The sequence below is a fragment of the Sinocyclocheilus grahami genome, unplaced genomic scaffold (assembly GCF_001515645.1).
Source record: "Sinocyclocheilus grahami isolate Dianchi unplaced genomic scaffold, SAMN03320097.WGS_v1.1 scaffold16.1, whole genome shotgun sequence".
NCBI lineage: Eukaryota > Metazoa > Chordata > Actinopteri > Cypriniformes > Cyprinidae > Sinocyclocheilus > Sinocyclocheilus grahami.
The window spans coordinates 1,231,911-1,255,122 of NW_015505195.1; the positions used below are offsets into that span (position 1 = coordinate 1,231,911).

General features: G+C 40.3%; 1 protein-coding gene across 1 annotated transcript in view; it reads right to left on the minus strand.

Moving 5' to 3' along the window:
• LOC107603279 (cytosolic carboxypeptidase 6-like) overlaps positions 1-23,212 on the minus strand; it is a 409,489-nt gene that overhangs the window by 324,780 nt on the left and 61,497 nt on the right. Inside the window, exon 3 of the mRNA XM_016296044.1 lies at positions 8,727-8,851. Coding sequence (XP_016151530.1) covers positions 8,727-8,851 — 125 coding nt within the window. The remainder of the gene's footprint in view (positions 1-8,726; positions 8,852-23,212) is intronic.

The following is a 23,212-nucleotide window of genomic DNA, read 5'->3' on the forward strand; positions in this document are numbered from 1 at the left end:
TCTCTCTCTCTCTCTCTCTATATATATATATATATATATATATATATATATATAATTCACTATTATCATTTTCAAACAATAATAAAAGGAAAAGAAATGGAAAAGAAAATCATAAAGGAAAAGAATATCAAAATATACTTGGTTATTTCTAGCAGAAATACCTGGCACATACAGTTATTGTGATACTAAATAATGACATTTTACATTTCGGTCATTCCACCTACTCCTAGATGCGACCTGTTTCATGCTCTCATATTTGTGTATGTCAGGAGACTGCATTGGTTGCTCTCTAGTCCTACACCTCAATATCAGATACACATGTCCACATTCCCACTTACACAAGGATACACGAATGGCACCGCCCTTGGCCACACATATCTAGCTCCAGTCTTCTAGAGACAGCGATGCAGACATTCATTACCCCTCCCATCATGTCCCTCAGTCCAGTTTGAAGGACACCAGAAGGGCTAAATGTCCCTGTACGAACACAAAGTATTGCGTGTGTGTGTGTGTGTATGTCTGCGATAAGAGTCCATTATGCAGGTTTACAGAGTCAGATGCAGAGGCCGGGCTGTGCCAAAGAGCTGATATTACACAGCACAACCTCCAGCAGCCTTCCCATAACACACAGCCAAGATCACTCAGCACACGCCCATTCCCGCAAATCTCTCGCACTCACACACACACATAGACCATCATATTCACACACTCACATAGACAAACAATGATGCTGATGCACAAACACACTCTAATGCTACTGTTAATACAAGCACACACCTGCTCCACCCAGTCTCCCTCCAGCAGAAAAATCAATATGCATCTCATCCATTACAGCACTCACGGCTGGGTCAGGAGCTCTACTCCCATCTCCCTCTCTCTGTTCTGTCTTTTCCTTTCTTTGTGCAAATACAAGACGTCTAAATGTTTACACTGTGCTGGCGTCACTCTGATGAGCTAATAGCAGGCTTTGACTCTCATACAGAGCATGGAGGGGAAAAACACATAGTTAATGACATTAATTAGGAACATCATACAAATGACTCAGAAGGTCATTTTGTTTATGATCAGGTGTGATGAGGAATATTTGCTTTAATAGAAAAAGAAAAAGAAAATATGGTACCACATGTTGAGCCTTGGTGCTCATGCAGTTGATATCGGTTCACGTCTGGCTTACACAATTTACTTTTGCCTTATGATTATGTGGAAATAAAAGAAAAAGGAAAAGGAAAAAGAAAAGAAAAGAAAGTCCTACATAATTTCCATTTTGCTTTTTATCTCCCAATATTTTCCTGTCCTCTCCCTACTATACCTTTCAATAAAAGTGCCAAAAAGACCACAAAGAAAATTTGAAACTTTAATGCATTAACAAAAATCAAACATTAACTCACATTCTCCAAGCTACCTACAGTGTTTTCAGGGTGTGTAGTTTTACACTGAATTTAAACAAGCATAAAACCATCCAAGCAATTAATAAAACCAAAAATGCCCAGAGCAAATCCCAGTAGCCGTAAATTTCCAAAAATATCAAATATAAAAACAGAGAAAGAAATAACATTGAATAAAAATGCCTATGAATTGAATATAGCACCATAAGCACATCTTAGATATGTGATCAAACATAAAAAAAATATGATCATCCTCTTCAAAGACAAATAAATCTGCTAAAGCATTTTTTCTCCGACACAGAAGCCAGTATAATACATATTTTGTATGCACTTTAAAGCAATGGCTTCGTGACAACGCCACATGCACAATTACAGTCATTGATTAGATAGAAGCCACAAACTCCATCCAATTGCAAAATAATTAACCTCAGCTCAACAAGAAGGAGGGAGTCCAGGTTCTATGGTAACATTTTTTGGATGGAGAAGAAAAGGAAAAAGACATCCATCCATCATTAAAAAAAAAAAAAATGCCACAGCCAATTTCCACAAAGCTGCTAAGCTGATTTAGACGACCAAATCTGTTTCACCAGCTTACATTTACTTCAAAATGGTCATCTCAGCTTCAGTATCACACACTTTCACTGCTTCCTATTCTCCTGTTCTTTATCAAAGAGAGAGTTGGTGTGTGTGAAGAAATAAAACACTCGTCAACTTCTCTGTGCCTGGCCTGATTATCTCTGTAGCGCAGGGCTGGCCAGATCAGTACACTTTTATTGAACTATTCTGTTATTCTGTTTATGTGTAATTATTCTCCTTTAAAATCTAAATAAATAACGTCTCGGTTACGTATGTAACCCTCGTTCCCTGAAGGAGGGAACGGAGAAGTCATGTCGTGACCGACGAATTGGGATCTCGATAATTGCATCCAGCTGCCGCTGATCACAGCGTGAGCATAAAAAGGCAGCCTGTGCAACGCATACCAGGTTTTCGCTGAGGAACCGAGCCGGTGACCCGGCTGCTCAGCGGTGGTACAGCAGCCGTGGAGACGGGACGTGACGTCTCCATTCCCTCCTTCAGGGAACGAGGGTTACACACGTACCCAAGACGTTCCCTTTCAGTCGGACACTACGAGTCACGTCGTGACCGATGAATTGGGATCCCTACCAAAGCGCCATTAATGCTGCCCCTTCCAGTGTCCTGTGCGAGCCTCCTGCGCCCGTTTTTGGTGTAGGCCGGGGCTCGCAACAAGAAGACCAGTCACTGTTGTCGTAGCACTACCCACTCAGATTGGATAACACTGGGAAAACGTACCTATACCACTTGGAACAGGAACGTTGTAGAAGCCCCATCCTTCCCGAAGGAGGTTTCGGAAGCACTTACACATATGAACAACCGTTTAGGTGCATATGGAAGATTGGAGGTGATTATAACCCTCTTGGAAATGGCAGAAGTCTGACAGGGAAACACAGGCTCTGAGGCTATACCGTGGACTTTTCACATATGGGATCCACTTAGGTCTCTACATATGCAACCCAGCCCTCTACCGGTTCTCAAGGATTCAGAGTGAGGACCTGGCGCCGGACGTTACGCCATGTCTGGCTGCCGAGGGGATGGAGGAGCTCGACAGGGTCTTCAGTACGGACACTCTGGAGCAGTTTTAGCAAGCCGACACTAAACCAGGGCCTCTCAGTGCCTCTACCCGTTTGAGGTGAGAACACAGGAGGATACCGGCACCACAAGAAGGCTATAGAATCTTGCAAACGTGTTGGGGGTCGCCCAGCCCACAGCTCTACAAATATCTGTCAGCGAGGTGCCACGAGCCAGTGCCCAGGAAGATGCAACACTTCTAGTAGAGTGAACTCGCAACCTGAGCGGGCTGGGCACACCCTGTGCCTGATTAGCCAGGGTGATGGCACCCACTATCCAGTGGGCCATCCTCTGCTTGGAGATGGCCCTCCTCTTCTGCCGGCCTCTGTAACAGACAAAGAGCTGGTCTGAGGTCCTAAAGCTTTGTGTTCGGTCTACAAACCATCTCAAGTCTCGGACGGGACAAAGCAAAGCTATGGCTGGGTCTGCCTCCTCCGGGGGCAGCACTTGCAGGTTCACTACCTGATCCCTGAAGGGGGGAGTAGGAACCTTGGGCACATAGCCTGGCCGGGGCCTCAGGATTACCTGGGAGTCAGCCGGCCCAAACTCTAGGCACGAATCGTCGACCGAAAATGCGTGCAGGTCCCCTACCCTCTTGATCGAGGCCAGTGCAAGCAGGAGCAAAGTTTTCATTGAAAGAAACTTCAGCTCGACTGACTGCAAAGGCTCAAATGGGGACTGGTCTGGTCCTGTCTCTGAGTCAGTAGATCCTTCCCCAGAGGAATCTGCCAGGGAGGGGCTGTCACGAGGAGCATTCGTTCGGGGGACCAGGTCCGTGTGGGCCTATATGGCGTCACAAGCAGGACCTGCTCCCCGTCCTCCCTGACCTTGCACAGCGCCTGTGCGAGAAGGCTCACTGGGGGAAACGCATACTTGCGCAGGCCCCGTGGCCAGCTGTGTGCCAGTGCGTCCGAGCCGAGTGTTCCCTCGGTAAGGGAGTAGAACAACTGGCAGTGAGAGGTTTCTGGAGAGGCAAACAGGTCTACCTGAGTGGCTCCGAAACGTCTCCAAATCAGCTGGACCATCTGGGGATGGAGTCTCCATTCTCCTGGGAGCGTAGCTCGTGACAGCTCATCGGTATGTGAAGTGACCTCAGAACCTTCCGACTCCAAAGGAGGAGGTGGCGGGCGAGTTGCGACATGCGACGGGAGCGCAGACCACCTTGTCGGTTGATGTACGCAACGTTCACCGTGTTGTCTGTTCGGACTAGCATGTGCTTGCCTCGTAAGCACACTTTGAGACAGTTCAAGGCAAGGTGCACTGCTAACAACTCTAGGCAATTGACATGCCAGTGCAGTTGGGGGCCCATCCATACCCCTGACACTGTGTGCCCGTTGTACGTGGCCCCCCCAGCCAGTGGTGGAAGCATCCGTGTAAACCACAGCATGCCTGGAGACCTGTTCTAGGGGTACCCCTGCCTGGAGAAACGCAAAGTCTGACCACAGGGTGAAGGTTTGGCGACAGGTCGGTGTAACTTGGACCCAGTGAGTGCCGTGCTGCCACGCCCACCTCGGGACTTGGCCATCAAGCCAGTGCTGAAGTGGTCTCAAATCAAGCAGCCCCAGCAGTGTAACTGCCGCTGCAGCTGCCATATGCCCCAGGAGCCTCTGAAATTTTTTCAGTGGGACAAATGTCCTGCCCTTGAATGAATGCAAGCAGTTCAGCACCAACTTCGCACGTTCCTCTGTGAGGCGTGCAGTCTGTTCGACCGAATCCAACTCCTTACCGAGAAAAGAGATCCTCTGGATTGGGGAGAGTTTGCTCTTTTCCCAGTTGACCCGAAGACCCAACTGACTGAGGTGCCGGAGCACCAGGTCCCTGTGCTCGCACAACTGATCCCGAGACTGCGCTAGTATAAGCCAATCGTCGAGATAGTTGAGGATGTGAACACCTTGCTCTCTGAGGGAAACAAGAGCCCCCTCTGCAACCTTCGTGAAGACATTCCAGATTCTCTACCCGGAGGGAGAGGTGCATTCACCATCCCCCAAAGATCAGCTTCCTCCCTCTCTGGGTCGCCGGCCTGCCTACGCCCAGCTCCACGGCGCAGCTTGTTCGAGGTTGCTGCGGATGCGGTGTGGGGGCGGACTCAGGGGTCCGCCCTCGGTGACAAGCAGGCTGGGGCGCTGCGGCCGGCAGACGGGTGGAGGCAGCAGCAGCCCGCAGGGCAGGATGTGACGAATCGCCTCAGTCTGCTTCTGTGCAGCCGAGAACTGCTGGGCAGAGCTCTCGACCGCGTCGCTGAAGAGGCCGGTCTGGGACACAGGGGCATTGAGGAATCGAACTTTGTCGGCATCCCTCATGTCGACCAGACACAGCCAGAGATGGTGCTCCTGGACCACAAGTGTGGACATCGCACGACCCAGAGAACTCGTGGTGAACTTCGTCGCTTAGAGCGTGAGGTCAGTAGCGGTTCGGAGCTCTTACAGAACTTCCGGATCGTGACCACCCTCGTGCAGGTTCTTCAGTGCCTTGGCCTGATGAACCTGCAGTAAGGCCATAGAGTGTAAGGCAGAGGCAGCTTCTCCACAAGCCGTATAAGCACCGCTGGTCAGACCAGACGAATGCCTACAGGCATGGGAGGGGAGCGACGGGTTACCCTGCCAGGAGGCGGCGGTCTTAGGACACAACTACCGACCGCTCCACCAGGGGGATCGCCGTATAACCCCTAGCTGCACCCCCGTCGAGGGTGGTGAGGGAAGAGGAACCAGCAGGTCGGTTTCCAGCAGTAAAAGGTGCCGTCCATGACCTGGTGAGCTACTCATGCACCACCGGGAAGAAAGGCACAGAGGCGGGGCGCAAAGAACCAACGCGAGCCCCCCCGAGAAGCCAATCGTCCAAACTCGAGGGCTCAGGACGCGGTGGAGGTTTCCACTCGAGCCCTAACCTCTCAGCAGCCCGGGAAAGCATAGTCGACATCTCCGGATCCGATTTAGGCCTTGCCACCGTCCCGGAGGGCGGCAGTTCACACACGCAGTTTGGTAGGAGCAGAACGATGTTGTCGCTCGGCTCCGAAGCGAAAAGCTAGTATGCGTTGCATAGGTTGCCTTTTTATGCTCACGCTGTGATCAGCGGCAGCTGGATGCAATTATCGCATGCCAATGTGCATTGGCTCGTTTAGTTTACACTCGAAGTGGATTGGTCTCTCTAAGCGAGATCCCAATTCGCCGGTCACGACGTGACTCGTAGTGACCGAATGAAAGGGAACTAAATAAATAAATAAAAAATACCCAATATAATGTTGCAGTTCTCTCTCTCACAAACGACCCTTACCAAACAAACTCCATTCTGCTAAACCAACCGAACGCCCCCACCTCCTCCCACTGAAGTAGATTAATTTCACACTAGTCCTCATTTTAAACGGAAATTGGATTGATGGAGAAAAGATTACAGAGACAGAGGGCAAGGTGGTGACAGCGGGAGAGAGTGGGGAGGGTGGAGCCGGCATTAACAAAGCACCTCCGAAGCTAATAGTGTAAATGTTTCTCTTTTGCCACCTGTAGCGTGTATAGTGTGTGTGTGTGTGTGTGTGTGTGTGTGTGTGTGTTTCCCCTCCTGATCTTTTTCTTTTTTGCCATAGCAGCAAATATCCTGTTGGCGCAGGATGCAGAGTGGTATCTGGCCCTAAAATCGATCAGACTCCTGGACTAGGGCTTCCATTCATCTCTTGCCCATAAAATTTGATTAGCGCTGACTACAGCACTGCAGGGAGATGGGCTGATAGAGCCAGACTACAGAAGATGGCAACAGCATCCCGCATTTTCATCGTCTCTCTCTCGCACGTTATATTTTGTCTCTCTTTATATTTCTTTGTAAAGCACTTCCTATTAATAACAGCCCATCTCACTCTTCGTCCCTCCTCATATCGTCCTCGGTGTGTGCAATCCTTGCGTGTAGGTATCTAAGATCAGTGAGATAGTGTGCATGTCCTCCTTCCACCCCTCCTTTCTTAATGTAAACCGTCCTCTAGCTATTAAACAAAAATGACAGCCGTGATGAGGCTGCGACCAGCGTTAACAAAACTAAACAACTGCTGCCCGGTCCAGCCAGCTGGCCTGTCCGGCGGACACGCCCTCTGTTCCCACATATCACTGTGGCATGTGACCACTCCTCTCCACCAATGACAATGTCCTGAGCTCACGAGTGGATACTGTCTGTCTGTGCAGAGACAAGCTAAGAGGACAGGAGGGGGAAAAAAAGAGCTAGACAGACTTGAAGCCCGACAACAAGGTGAAGTTCGTCAGTTTAACTTGCACACATTGTGTTTTTTGGGGAGAACACTGCCACTTGTTGATTTGTCACGTGATATTTCAAACCATGTGAGAAAAAAGAAGAAATGTATTCATTTGAGATAACTTGACTCAATCATCCATAAATTACATTGCATATAAACCAATCTGTGCGCCTGACGCGTGTACCACAAGGTCTCTGTAAATTGATTACAGGCATGAACTGGCACTTGAGCGTCACACTTCTGCAGAAAAAAGTTATTTAAATTAATGTAAGCCTGCATGATTTAAGATTCATTCGCGATATCGATTCTTCCAAGAGCCTGAGATGTCATTTAAAGCATCAGTCATCCAATCTGCTGAGGATTCACGTCAGCATAAGGGATGAATTTATTTGGCTGCTAATTGTCTGCCTTTGGGAGCGTGTGGGTGACACTTGAAAAACTTTTTGGCATATTATCAATGTGATAATGATAGGCAGTCACTGCCCCAAATATCTTTCAATCTTTCATCACATTTAAAACTTCTGGACAGCTTCATCAAAAGTCACATGCATTACAACGTTTCACGTTGCAGGACTACACGAACATAATAGAAAGAATGTAAAGAAAAAGACTAAATGTTGAATAATATTTCACAGTTATAAACTGACAAAATGTGCAGGTCCCAATATAATAATAATAATAATAACAATAATAATAATAACAACAGCCATGTAACAGCCATGAAATTGTATTTTTTTTTTAAAACAAAGTTTAGCTTATCATTTTTTCTGACAGAACTACACTACCATTGAAAAGTTGATCAGTATGTTTTATTTTTTTTTATTTTTTTTTATTTTTTTTTATTCATTTAATTTCAAATAAATTCTGTACTTTTTCAACAACCATTTTCAACATTGATAATAATAAGAAATGTTTCTGGAACACCAAATCAGCATATTAAAATGATTTCTGAAGGATCATGTGACACTGAAGACTGGAATAATGGTTGTTAAAAATGTAACTTATTACAGGAATACATTTATATAATAATAATAATAAATTAATATTTTTTAAAATATATTAAAATAGAAAAGTTGTTTTAAATTTCCCAATTTTACTGTTTCTACTGTATATTTTAAATAAATGCAGCCTTGATGAGCATAAGAGATGTCTTTCAAAAAGACAATTTTTAAACAGTAGTGTATGCTCTTACAAACAACAACAATCGGCAAGATTAAGGGACTACAACAGTAAAAAATTTAAATTAAAATAAAAAAAGGCCCTCACTGATTATAAATGTGTAATAAAGTGTAAAAAAAAAAAAAGTCACTAGTTCATTTAAAAGCCAGTTTTTGATTGCATGTGGTGCTCAGCAAGTTTTCATTTTGAAACATGGATACATCTTTATCCAAGCCTGAAAAATGATAGGAACATCTCAGATGAGTTATTTTTTGTAAGGAGTCTCTGTGCAGGTCTTGGCTCACCTGAGTCTCTCGAACGTTTTCCACTGTGAAGTTGAACCACACTCTGAAGCGAGGGTTACACGTGTCAGGCCTGATGAACAGATCAAACTCAAATTCACTGATGTAGTCAACACGGCCCAGGTTACCTACAGAGAAACAGAGAGAATAACAAAGAAGGTTTCCAAAGTTAATTTCAGGCCTTGAATCTATTCAGTAGCTCTATGATATGCTTTAATATATGCATACAGAAACACAATATTTCAAAATGTGTTAAACATTTAGTTTAACCATGCAGACATATATATGTCGACACAGACAGCAGTGACTGGGAGAGATTTCCCTGTAGACTAATAAAATGGACTATAATTAATTTGAGATCCTACTGATATTTGTGTGTTCACAGTATTCCATTTATGTAAAGGTACATAAAATACTGTGTTGCGGTCTAACCTTTTCTTTCCCCATAGATTTTGACACACATACACACACTCTTACTGGGTGGGATGGAGGAAGTCAGCCGAGACGCTTGGCAGTCGCTCAGGTGACGACTAGACAGCTTCGGTAGCAGATCGCAGAATAACAAGCCTCAACATGGCTGCCGCAAACAAATAAATAATAACAAACCAGAAAAATGCTTTGTTGGTAAAATATTATCCAGCAAATTTCAAATGGCAAGTAATAAAGTTCAGTCTTAAACAAGAATACTAATGGGAAGACACGGAATCTCTTCACACCATGTAAAGTAATACAGAGAAATGTTGATAATCTGCAACAATACTTCGTCTGAATTTTGATGCCTTTATTTCCGTTTTAACATCTTTAGCTTCAATGACTGATGTTTTGGAATATCAAAGAAAGGAAAGCTAAAGCTAATTACTAATAAAGTTAATATTGTAGTGTGGTACAGTAGTTAAAGATCTAGGCTGGTAACTGAAGGGTTGTTGGTTTAAATCCATTAGCAATTGTGCACCTGAGAAATATACATACAGAACACACAAAATGTCTTTAGTTGGGTCTCAGTAATAAACATTAGAAGAAAAGTTCCAAAGTAAAAAAAAATATTAAAAGCCTTTATTACTGTTTTGGCTGGTCACATTTGGACTAGAAGTAGTGCCTTGGATCATTTCATCTAATGTTTCATTTAGTCATTTTTTTTAAAAGTACACTAACATAAAAAAACTAAGACATTAAATAAAAAGAACAACACTCAAATTTAGCTTTCATGAGGATTTTAAACTCATGGTTGAAGGGGGGATTGTTGCTATAATACATAGATAAAAGTATCTGCCAATTAACAACTAACTTACTACAGTGTAATGATGTAAGGTACTAGTCCAGCAGCCCCATTCTATGGAAATGAGAGTAAAGAGTCAGCTCATAAGGCTGGATGAACAGAAGAAGGAGGGAGGGAGGGGGAGATGCATCTGGTTGCACTGCTCATGCAGCCTGGGTTCAGGGAAAGAAGTGTGGAAGTCACCGCCTGGTGGAAGCTAGCTCAGAGCTAATTACTGACAGATGGAGTGACCAACATTCCGTCACACCGGAGCCCAGTGGAATGTTATCCTTCTGCCAGAACAGAGACAGCACATAACAAACTCATCGCAAACTCACTCTGCCTGTACACAAAACCAGGGGGAATGGATTCTCTAAGGATGAAAGTGTGAAGTTCATCCTTTTCAAGTTTCAACTTCCCGATAAAGACCACAACACAGACAGGTCAGATAATTATAAATAAAGCATGAAAACGTGTCACATTTTTTCCTTTAAATATATAACTTCTTAAAATAATTTATACATTTCTGCTGATTTTCTGAACGGCTGCACAATGGTTCTAATGGCCACTGCATATTTCTTCCAGTGTATTTGGGTACAGATTGATGGTGCTCTCCAGATGAAATGGATATTGGCACTTTAGCTGATTAAAGTCACTTTCTTTTAAACACAAATCTCCTGCAGCAGAAATCCAAGTATGACAGCAGTAGCACACTCGATGGAAAGACGTTTTTATAGATTATCAGACAACTATTGCAAAGGTCAATGAGTGACCTTCATAAACATATCCGAATGAAATGGAAAGGCCCATGTGTAACTCAAACATGACACGTAGCTGAGAAAAATGTAATAACATTTTATGTGTGGATCAACAGATGTGTTTTATAACATCTTCTGAAAGTGTGTGTGTGTGCATTAGGGATCGACTGATACAAAAATGTAGGCTTTAGTATGACACCAGCCCCTGTTCCCTCTGCATTAATACTAAATGAATCCTAAAACAGTCCTGAGTAACTAATGAAATTAAACTAGAGCTATCAATTAATTCAATAATTAATAAGAACGATTTAAGAGTCATCTCATAATTAATACTGTTGTCAAGTTCTGTCTATTGAAAAAAAATGCTGATGATTAAAAAAAATTTCCTTAAGATATCGGAACATTGTCTTTTTTTTTTTGGTACTATGGTATTATTTTAGTACCCGTATACCGTAGAACTGTGCTACACATCCACTTTAAAATGAGGCATCTAGATGAATTTAATCAGTTTTATAGTTCAAAACCTCCAGGGCAGCTAAAAACAAGATGTATTGCCATTTCACATTCCCCTTCATATCTTAACGTGAATGACAGACATGAACTTCCAGCAGAAGTGATAGGGCTCCACACCGCAGCTCTCAGCAACTGAGAAGAGTCAAGTCAAACACACTTTACACCAAATATAACATCTGTTTTTATACAACAGCCAACCACACAGAGAAAGAGAGAAAGGATCAGTAGCTAAGCCAGTCACTGGAGGAGAAAGAGAGAGGAGAGAATGGGAGATTTGTGGCTGCACCTGTTCCAGACAGATGTGCATGCTAATTCATCATTCATCCATTCCAGCAGATTAACCATTTATGCTACTTTTAGCATTAAATATTGTCCATCGACATGCAGTAACAGTGATCCAGTGATCTGGTCTTAATTGTGAGAGTTTAATTGGATGAGATGAGATTTCTCATAGTTTTCATGTGATTGCAATACAAGCTACAATTAGTAGGAAAACAAGAAGAAATGCTAAAACTTCATAGCTGTTTTTAAGTGCTTGTATCACTATACTTGTAAGAGATGATTGTCCATATGTATATGATCAACAAGCCAACATAGACATGAAGTGTTTCAATGTTCTTTTACAATGTTTGTTGCCACAAATACGCAAAGAAAAAAAAACAGCGAAATAATTGCGTTTTCATAGGAACACTTTTTTTGTACTACAATTATGCAAAATACAGTGCCAGAAATAAGTAGCTCCGGTCATTAAATGTTCTTAATTTACTTGCAATTGGCATTGGTTAATTATGGAACCTGGCTACATCTCATGTCACAGATAATGAAACCAACAGACTGAGCTGTGGGGAAAAAAGCACTTTCGTACAGTGAAGAAAAAAAAACATTTTGCAAGTAATTTGTAATCTACTTTCACAATTACTTAAAAAGTTGACTGTTTTGTGAAAATATAACAGCCTCTAAATAAATAAACAAACAAACAAACAAGACTTTCAAACTCATGATTTGAGGAGGGGGAAATAATTTCAAGGGGGAAAATGCCCGCATTAACTCCCAACCTCCCAAATCTATTCTCACAAGTACAGGTGTACTTTCCTTAAGGATTAAAAATGAGTCATGTACAGACAAACCAAAGAACACACAAACCCTTGTAATCTAAATAGCAGATCAAACTGACTTTTCAGCACCTAAGACAGCTCCATAGATGGAAGAATGAAGCTGCTTTCCATGGTGCTGACAGATCCACTGCAGTTTGCCTATTCAAATACATTGCTGGGTAACTTTCTAACTCTCAATCATTACTTTATTCAAGCATGCTTTCAACTTTTTTGATACACACAATTTTAATATTAACATAAGCACACAAAAATGCTGATTTAGCAGCAAACATCTGATTAATTTTCCTTCACTCTTCATTTGGTATATAATGTTTCACAGACTTATATTTCCATGAAGAAAAGAAAAACACTCTTCAGGGCTTCAGGGCAACAAGTCTCTGCTCAACTTGATGGGAGAGGATATGATACACCATTGATTTGAGTTTTAATTTTATGGTGCCTGACTCCAGAGTCAGACCATGATGAGCTGTAATCTACAATGCTTCGGCCAGCCCTGAACAAGCATAAATACTACAGAGGAGGAGAGGTCCGGCCATCACAGCGTGGAGGATGAATGCCATTTTGGATGACAGTTCACTGACAACACAGATAATTCAATGTATAACCAGGGGAGGAAAAATCAATGAGTGTTTTTTCACGTAGCGTCGTGTGTGCGCGCAGAAGGACAGAGTGGAAAAGAGAGAAAGAAAGAGTAGGAAAAAGATAATGCAAGCAAATTCTCCTATGTTTCAACTGCCTTGAAAATTTCATCTACATACTCCGTCATAAGAGCCTTTTATGATGCAGTGCTTAGGATTTAACAAATTGGTTTTTTAGCAAATAATGCAACAAGCTCAGCTCAGAGGAGAACTCTATGGAGTTCAATGGGAATAGAGGTAGTGCTGTTTTTATAGCCTGTTTGCTCTCAGCAGAACAACACCGCCGAGCTGCTGGGAGGAGAGAGACTTTCTCATTTATAGGGAGTTAATTCCCACTGTTATCAGCAAACTGAAATAAATATTCCATATAGAGAAAAGAGTGGGAGGTTGAATCATCTTATCTAGTGGCTTGTGTGTGTTTGAGTTTGAGCGTATATGTAAGTGTGATTGTGTGTTTCTCATGTGGTTAACCTTGTTATAGATGTAGAAGAGAAAAGCAAATGGAGAATCCGCATTAATGTAATGTGTTTGCTGTCTGGAGAAGCATGTGGGTGGTCTCCACTCAGCTACCACTCTCTGTTCCTTCCTTCCAGCTGTTCAATTCAGACACTTGTTTCTAAAACATACACTTGGCCTCCACTGGTTCTCAACTGATTTTTCTTTCTAGTTATATTCTTTGGTTTTTATGACTAGCGTTTACCTCACAGGGCTTGCAAAATCGCTAGCCCGAAGTCCCGGGGCTATTGTGTTTTCCAGTCAGGCTACCAAAATGTATCACCACTCTGCCCGACGAGCTATCTTAAATGCAGATCTCCCGCGGGTCCTTAAAAACTCCTAAAGTGAGTTGTATCAAACTTAAGGCCATAAAAAGTTTTAAATACGTTAATGGTATAAGAAATGTCTTAATTATAATTTCAAGAGCTCTTACATTTGGGGACGGAAAGACAAGAGTCGCGCTACGGCTGGATTAAACTTCAAAAGGCAATGATGTCATTGAATAAATATGAACGCTGCATGTTTCAAGTCAAAACGCGGCACGGATGTATTTATTTGAATGTATCTGAAGTAGGAATGTAACGATTACCGGTTTGACGATAAATCATGATAAAATTCCCGACGGTTAGTATTACCGTTTCATCTTTAAATTTTCATTAAAACCATATTAGATTACCGCGATTTGAATAACTCACAATAAATAAATACTATCCAGCATAAAGCACAGTTTTAAGTAACAGTCTCACGTGCGCACAGCACAGTTTCGTTTTGAGTGAAAGCAGGGCGGAAAAGCTGGGAGGTTTTAAAAGAATTATACAAATTAATATATGAATGAATTAAATATATGAATGTACCTCTGAAGGTTCTGACTGTCTTCAGAAACGATTCGATGGCATTTTGTTTTCATCTTCGCTCCATGTAATACCTAAAGGAAGTGTTCTTAATCGCAATACTGCTTTGTCCACGGAGGTTACGAGAAACAGCTCTGATTTCCATAAGCTTTTCCATAAGCGCCACCTAGTGTCAGAGAGTGGATTTACAGAGACTTATATTTACATTCAGCCTGTGTGCAGTTTCTGTCTGGACAAAAACGGACCGAATTTGCTTGCCCTGCTGTAAATTTTGATGAAAAACAAGCTTATGTGGATTCTACACATTTAAACAATTCAGATAAGCTATCTAGAATTATTTATGGAACCGATAAAATACATATAATCATTTATTAATCATTTATCATTTTGACATATATTTTCTTTATTTAAAGGCTGATGTGAGGTTTACCTTTTTATGAAACTTTTTCAAAGCTTTATTTGAACATTTACATTAGATATTTCAACATGCTATTAAACAGTTGTCAGTCAAGTTATCATTTAAAATCCAAACATCATTGGCAATGATATTGTTTTAGTAATTATGCAAACAAAAAGTCATTTTATTTGTTGTTTGTTGATTTTTAAATATAAAACTTGGTTAAGTGATTTATGTGTCGGTACTTTTTGAACATCTCCAGCACATTTTAACAATACCGTGATAATACTGATAACAGTGATAATTTTGGTCATTATAATCGTGATAAGATATTTTCATACCGTTGCATCCCTAATCTAAAGGGAACCAACCGACTTGTCCTCAGAAACGTGTCGTTGGCATTTTAATTTCATTTGACCTATAATTCCTGATAAAGCAGCGTTTATGAGCGCGGAGCTGCTTTGTGTACAGCCGTTATCAGGGAAACCGCAATATTTCAGCACTCCTAAAGCACCACCTCATGGCAGAGAATTAATTTGCATTTCCAGTAAGCCTTTCTTGCTGATAATGGTCAGAATCAGATTGATGCAAATATCAACTCATGTTTTTACGCAGCAAACACAGAGTTGTAAATGAGAAAGAAGTTAATGTGCCTTCTAAAAATCTATACAAATAAGATATTTATATATATATAGATATATTTATATGTTTTAAATTGACATAATTCATATGCTTGATTATCCCTTTTCATAAAAATGTATATATCTGTGTATGTGTATATATATATATATATATAAAATATCTGAACTGTAAATCATGTAATTTTATGGCTCAGTACTGTATGTTACCACAGACATTGTCCAACCCCACTCACACTGTGTTCATTTTACTTGTGCAGCTCTTAAAATGGGTCATAAATTGCCTTAAATTTATTTGTAAAAATTCTGCAGATACCCTGTAAACAGTGAAATAAAATTCCTTCCTTCATATTTGTTGATATTTGTGTATTGAAAATATTTTGGATTGACATTTAAACTCCTATCTGATTTTCTATATAAAAAAAAGGTATTTTTTTATTTGGGCTACCAGGTATTTTGAAATTTTGCGAGCCCTGCCTCATATGGTGTAGAATCTTATAATTTCGCATTTCTGATCAAATAAATGCATAGGTGAACATAAGAAACTTCTTTCAAAAACATGTTACCTTTTACCAAACTTTTGAAACAATATAATATTTTACAATACAATACATTTCTCTAATGTTTTGTTTCTGCATTTAAAATATAATATACAGAAAAATGAGGAGCTATACGATATTCAAAAAAGAATGAAAAAGAGAAAGAATCAGAAAAAGGAGAAAAACAAAATGGGGGTAGATCTGTCATACATAGGCATTCAATTGGAACATGGCTTGGCTAATCCCATTACAGAGCTACAAGCCAGGTCAGTTAGAGCAGTCCTCCTGCTCATCCAGAACAATGGGGCACTCTGCAGTTCACAGCTGCCTAACAACCCACGACCAGAAAACAGGACCATACAGGGAGAAACTGAGAGACTGAAAAGGGAGCGATACAGTAGAATAAGCAATGGAGGGGTGAAGTGTAGTCACTGTAAATTCAGTGACAGATTATTTCATTCAAATATGCATGGTGAAACATAGTATGATACTCATACAGTGGGTACAGAAAGTATTCAGACCCCCTTAAATTTTTCACTCTTTGTTATATTGCAGCCATTTGCTAAAATCATTTAAGTTAATTTTTTTTCCTCATTAATGTACACACAGCACCCCATATTGACAGAAAAACACAGAATTGTTGACATTTTTGCAGATTTATTAAAAAAAGAAAAACTGAAATATCACATGGTCCGAAGTATTCAGACCCTTTGCTGTGACACTCAAATATTTAACTCAGGTGCTGTCCATTTCTGCTGATCATCCTTGAGATGGTTCTACACCTTAATTTGAGTCCAGCTGTGTTTGATTATACTGATTGAACTTGATTAGGAAAGCCACACACCTAGATAAAGTCACCATGTTATGCAAACTAGCTGATTATAAAACAATAAATAATAGGAATAAACATTTATTTGAACAACAAGATCAAGTACAATCTGTTATCTATTGACTAGCTGTACTTTAATTACTGATGAGAAATGTGGTTATGTGGTTAGTTTAGAGCATCCCAGGTACTGATAACGGCATTGGACACAGATATCTTTCAACCTTTTTACACGTTTTTTTTTTCTTCTGTTACAAACTGCATTGGAAATTAGAAGCGACTCTGGAGACTGGCCACCTCTTAAATGTGTTTTTGCCATGTGCTCCTTTTCATTATTGGAAAACACATCAGACTCTCCCACGGGTTAGAATACCTGGACACGGACAACTGATAAAGCTGGAATTGATTCAAACCCCAGGAAAGGTATCTGGCTCAAGACCTTCAGCCAAACTCACTTCATGCAGTTTTTCCTGCTCTCTGTCTAAAGGCAAAGTGTCACTGAGGCAATATCAATCTCTCTCTATCTCTCTTTGTCCTTCTTTTTCTCTCTCTCCATCTCTCAACCCTCTACGCACACCTTGGCAATATAATCGCCATTGGCTAATACATTTTTTTGTTTACTCGCCAGACTGATATACTATTTTACAAACAAACACACACACACACTTAGCTATCTAAATGGGGACATTACATAGACTTCGATTGTTTTTATATACAGATAGTTATACACTTTTTAACCTAAACCCACCCCTACCCCTCACAGAAAACTTTCTGCATTTTTACAATTTCAAAAGTAAAAAAAAAACGTTGTTTATTTTTATAACAGTTTTACAAATGAGGACATCCACAAATTGAGGTTTTTGCCGATGTTGTCAGGTTTTGTTCACTTTTGGGTACAAATTTATCCCCAAAATATGGTTAAGTAGGCACACACACGCACACATATGATTCCACCCAATCAGCTTATCTTTGTAAAATGGAACAGCTTCTTAAATAACTGAATGTGCACTCTTAACTTCAGCCAATCAAGCATTATATTATGATATTATGATAATTAAGCACTATTTAATGATAGAACTAGTGATTAGAACTAAAACTTGGCAATCATGAATGAATGCATATTTGTCATTTTAACTGAACTTAGGACTGGTGGTGGTGTTTAAGATATTGTTGGTCATAGGTAAGTAACAGTAACTATTATTAAAAGATACTACTACTACTACTATTATCTGCTGGGTTCATGAGTGTTAATCACAATGTCAGCGTTCGCTCTAACTGATTTGCTGAAATCAAAAGAGGGACGGTAATAGACGAGCGCCGGCCAACGAGAGCGGTTCGCACATTAGCTCTTCCCACTGCCGAATAACCGGCATATTTTCTGCTTGTTCTTAAAAGCTGAATAATTCTAAATTAACTCTGTTATTTTGACAGGAAACTACAACAAAGGATATGGTTTACATGTAGCGCGTCGATTCAGCATGGTATGCAAGACTCTCGCTCTCTCTCTTTGCATGTGTGGGAAACACAGCGCTATCAGTAAAGCGACGGCGAGTCGTGCGCCTTCACACTAGTTTACGGTACGTCAAATACAGGTGCTTTGCGTGCTACATACTGCGCATCCATTGAGTACATGACATGACCCACTGAGCGCATCTAAATAGTGAGCGCATCCAAATAGTACAGATCGCTTGACGGAGAGCGAAACTCTCAAGCGCTCAGTCAGCGAGTTTATCGAGTGAAAATCTGTTGAACGCCTCTCACACACATACTGGCAAGTAAAATCTAAGAATTTATTAGCCAATGGCTAATGTTAGATATTATTTAGTCGCCCAGAGTAAGATTTAGTCGCATATGCGAGTGATTTACTCGCAATGTAGAGGGTTGATATCTGCTAAACTTTTTCACATCTTTATCGTTAAATCAAGACAAAAATAGAGCCATGACCTCTAACTCTCAGATCTTCTGTAACAGGTGTCAAAACTGTAAAAGCCTTCAAACTAGCATTCCTCACAATGCTAACGCTATTTACATCACCATTCCGGCAGTCCCATGAGGAAGGCCGTGCTGCGCATGAATGTGGGTTTTAAGCTAAGCAGCCTCTAGATGCTAATTAATGACATAAATTACACAATGTCTCTCAAATCACTAGACTGTCATTAAAATGGGACTAAATAGTAAAATAATCACACAAATTAGCATTTTATCAAAAATGGGGCAGGAAATAAATGCAACAGTAGTAATTGCTTGACATCTATCTTTCAGCATGGATATGTTAAACCCTAAGCGGCACAAAATATAGAGCGTCTGCTTCTGTGCTTTGCAGCCCACACGCTTGGCAGCAGTGATAAAGGGGCCAGTGAATCTGAAAAGGTTCAAATTTTCTTGCTGCCCTTGTATCGGTATTGCTCTAATAAAAAAGGGCCCAAAGCAAGTGTGTTCATTTCATAACAGTCGGCAGGTCACAGGGAGGCATTCACTGTGAAATGTACTAAATTGTACCATCGATCTCAGCCATGAAACATGCCAGCTTTTCTGAAGCCCCAGACTCCTGGAGGCATTCTCTTAAAAGAGCCACTCACCACCATCAACTGTGGTCTTCCCTCTTCATCTCATTTATAAGAATGCAGGGTTAACGTTGTTACCCCTTTAAATCCAGATTTAGATTATGTACCACTTTGTTCTCCTTGCCTTTCATTCCTTGCCTTATTTTGTTAGCTGTACGGTTGAGTCCTTAGTGGGTAAACAGAAGTCACTTCAAATTTCATGCTCTCTCTTTACAAGTTAATTATATGAAGTCCTACAAAGGACAAAAGATGCTTTGCCAGCAGGACAACGGTCCATCCTGTCGGCTGTTTTTTCAGGCTTTGCCTTTTTGTTTTCATCTTTCTCTAACACACTCCCTTCCTCTCTTTCGTTATCTCTTCTTCTAGTTCCTGTTCTATATCCCTGGCCTGGCAATAAGAATAATCTTTCCTGCGGAGACTTGGGAGATAAAGACAGAAGAAGCTGAAGGGTCCTTGGTGAGCCTGTGGCGAAGAGAAGGTCAACAAGTGCTGCTAAGAGGGGTTTGTTATCAGGGTGGTAGTATCCTATTGGGGAGGCGGCTGCCCTGTTTATTCACAGTTAATGCTCCCTGTTTGTGTGCGCTCTAATGCCTGAGGCTGACTGTTCTGTAATGGGATATTATAGTTTTGAATTTTTAAATTAGTTTTATTTTAATATAGTTTTCAAATTTGCTATAAAATTCAGTTTAGTTTTTATTAGTTTCATTAATATTTTTGTTAGTTTTAGTTTAGTTTTTATTTTGTGAACGTATTTTTATTTAGTTTTTATATAGTTTAGTGTCAGTTTTAGTTTCAGTTTTAATTCAAGTTTAGCAGAATTAACAGATCACTTCCAGAGCGCAGGCAAAAGAAAGACATAGGCATAATTTAACCTTTGTGAGGCAAACATATAGCGACACAAAATTAACGCATGCTGAGATTGATTAGATAGTAAAAGTATACAAATATACGCCAAAAAAAGCAGGCAAGCCTTTTTTTTACTAAATGTTAGAAAACACTCTCTGTTTTGAGAATGCCTTACCCCTCCTTTCTCACTCTTTCTCTCTCCTTCTCTGAATCACCCCTCCTCTATCTGTTCTCTCTCTCTCTTGTATGGTGTTTGAATGTCTCTTACTCAATATTATCACTTCCAGAGCGCAGGCAAAAGAAAGACATAGGCATAATTTAACCTTTGTGAGGCAAACATATAGCGACACAAAATTAACGCATGCTGAGATTGATTAGATAGTAAAAGTATACAAATATACGCCAAAAAAAGCAGGCAAGCCTTTTTTTTACTAAATGTTAGAAAACACTCTCTGTTTTGAGAATGCCTTACCCCTCCTTTCTCACTCTTTCTCTCTCCTTCTCTGAATCACCCCTCCTCTATCTGTTCTCTCTCTCTCTTGTATGGTGTTTGAATGTCTCTTACTCATATTCGAGGTAAAGGAGTTTGTGCTGATTTGTGAGGGGGGTTCAGCCTCCGTCGCCAGGAAGTCTATTCCTTATAACTAGGACTAATGAAATTCAATAATAACGGCAAACGCATTTAACAGTAAAGGCTTGTATTTGAATGTTCTTTTCATTTAAGAAGAATTATAAGCATGTGTTTGATGTGAATTAGCCAATGCACATTTGTTCAAAAGCCTGGCAGAGTGATCACAAGATGCTAGGCAAAAGTTTTTTTCTGTAAATTATCATGTTGCGCTGCATGTCTTTTTCTTCAAAGCACCAACTTAGAATGCCTAATGATGGTTTGATTGCTTGTGTTACATGACCAAATAAATAATTTTGCTTACCTGATGTAATAGATTTAATGCGAGTGCGGTTCGGGTCGCGACTCTTGGTCTTTATGTCAAACGGTTCTCGTCTGGTACAGAATTAAATTAGTGCTGCTGTCAGATAATGGGTCAGGTGTTCTGTTAAGCACTGCTGGTGCACGTTTACCAAACAGGACCCGTGCAGGGTTTAAACTGTTTTCGTCTCTCCGTCAGGTAACCATGTGCGTGATGCGCCATTACAGGTAGGCTATTTCCCTAAACCCCCACACAGCTCGTATATTTTTCCGCCAAGGGATGAGAACGTAATGATTACGAAAACAATTATTTATTTTTGATAATTATTATTTTATTTCAGTTAGTTTTTCAATAACATTTGTTAGTTTAGTTTAGTTTTTCAATAATTTTGACGTTTTTATTTTATTTCAGTTTACGAAACTGTTTTTTCATCAATCGTTTTAGTCTTAGTTTTAGTTTTCGTTTACGAAAATAACCTTGATAGGATGGGTGCACAAAAAGAGGAGACAGGAACAATGGAACCGTGAAATTAACGGCAACTCCAATAGGTCACCAATAAGAGAAGGTGCTTTCATTAAAGGGGTCATATGATGTTGCTAAAAAGAACATTATTTGGTGTATTTGGTGTAATGAAATGTGTTCATGTGGTTTAAGGTTCAAAAAACACATTATTTTCCACATACTGTACATTATTGTTTCTCCTCGATGCCCCACCTTTCTGAAACGCGTCGATTTTTACAAAGCTCATCTGTCCGAAAAAGCGAGGTGTGCTGTGATTGGCCAGCTATCCAATGCGTTGTGATTGGTTGAATACCTCAAACGTGTGACGGAAATGTTACGCACCTTACCATACCGTGATGCCGTGTCCCGGCCGGAGCAATGAGACAAAAACATTAAAACCCATTATAAACTAGGCATTTGTTGCATCCAGTGGGGACATAATTATGGATTATAATGACTTATACTGTCTTTTTACGCGATGCATAAATGAAATAAATTATATTTTAAAGGATATTATAATAGAAACCATTATTTTATATTGTAATATCATTTTGCATGATTACAGTTTTCTTCTGTATTTTTGATCAAATAAATGCAGCCTCGATGAGCATAAGAAACTTCTTTAAAAATATTACAAGTCTTACTGATCCCAAACTTTTGACCGGTAGTGTGTATATATATATATATAGTGGTTAACATTTACAAATGTTTCACACTGCTCAAAACTTGACTCTTAACTTTTATAAAGAATATCTATTTAGATTTGAGACTTTAGTCTTTGCAACTTTACAGATCTTCTTTATGCACCAAGAGCTTGTAACACTCCAAAGCGAAAGGAAAAATTTAAATCACATCATATGACCCCTTTAAGAGAAGCATGAAAAAAACGAACACAAAATAATGATGAAATGTTGATCAGTTCTATCAAAGCGCTACACACCGCCTGACACAAACTTAAAGATGACGTCAGCAGAGTTGTGCACCATTCCAAGTGCCTGTTAAATTCCAAATCAAATCCTGAATTAAACTGAATTTAAGAAACATGATGTAGATTTGAATTTAATGGTAATCTATTCAAGAAATCAATGTCTATTGAAATTCATATTTTATAAATTGTTACTAATTTACCTTGTTTGAAAGTTTTGAAAAAAAATTCAAAAAAGTTTAAAGGATTATTGGTCTTATAGAATGATCAATAGATCCATAGATACATCCATGGATTGACAGATGGATTGATACATACACTACAGTGTTTCCTATACATTGATTTGTGGTGGCCCGCCACATCAAAACTGACCACCACAAATACATTTTCCAAAAGAATCTGAAATCGTTGAATAAACATGAGCACTGAACGTTTCAAAATCAAAAGTGGTGCGAGTGTTTTTATATGAATGTATCTTTGAATGGAACGGACTGTCTTCAGAAAAGCTTCAATGTCATTTTCATTTCATCTTGCCTGTAATGACTGATAAACTAGCGTTTGTGAGAGCAGCACTGCTGTGTGTACAGCCGTTACCGGGGAAACCGCTATTTCTGCTCCTCCAAATGCACCTCCTGCTTTTGTAAATGTTAACCACTATATATATATATATATATATATATATATATAGTGGGTACGGAA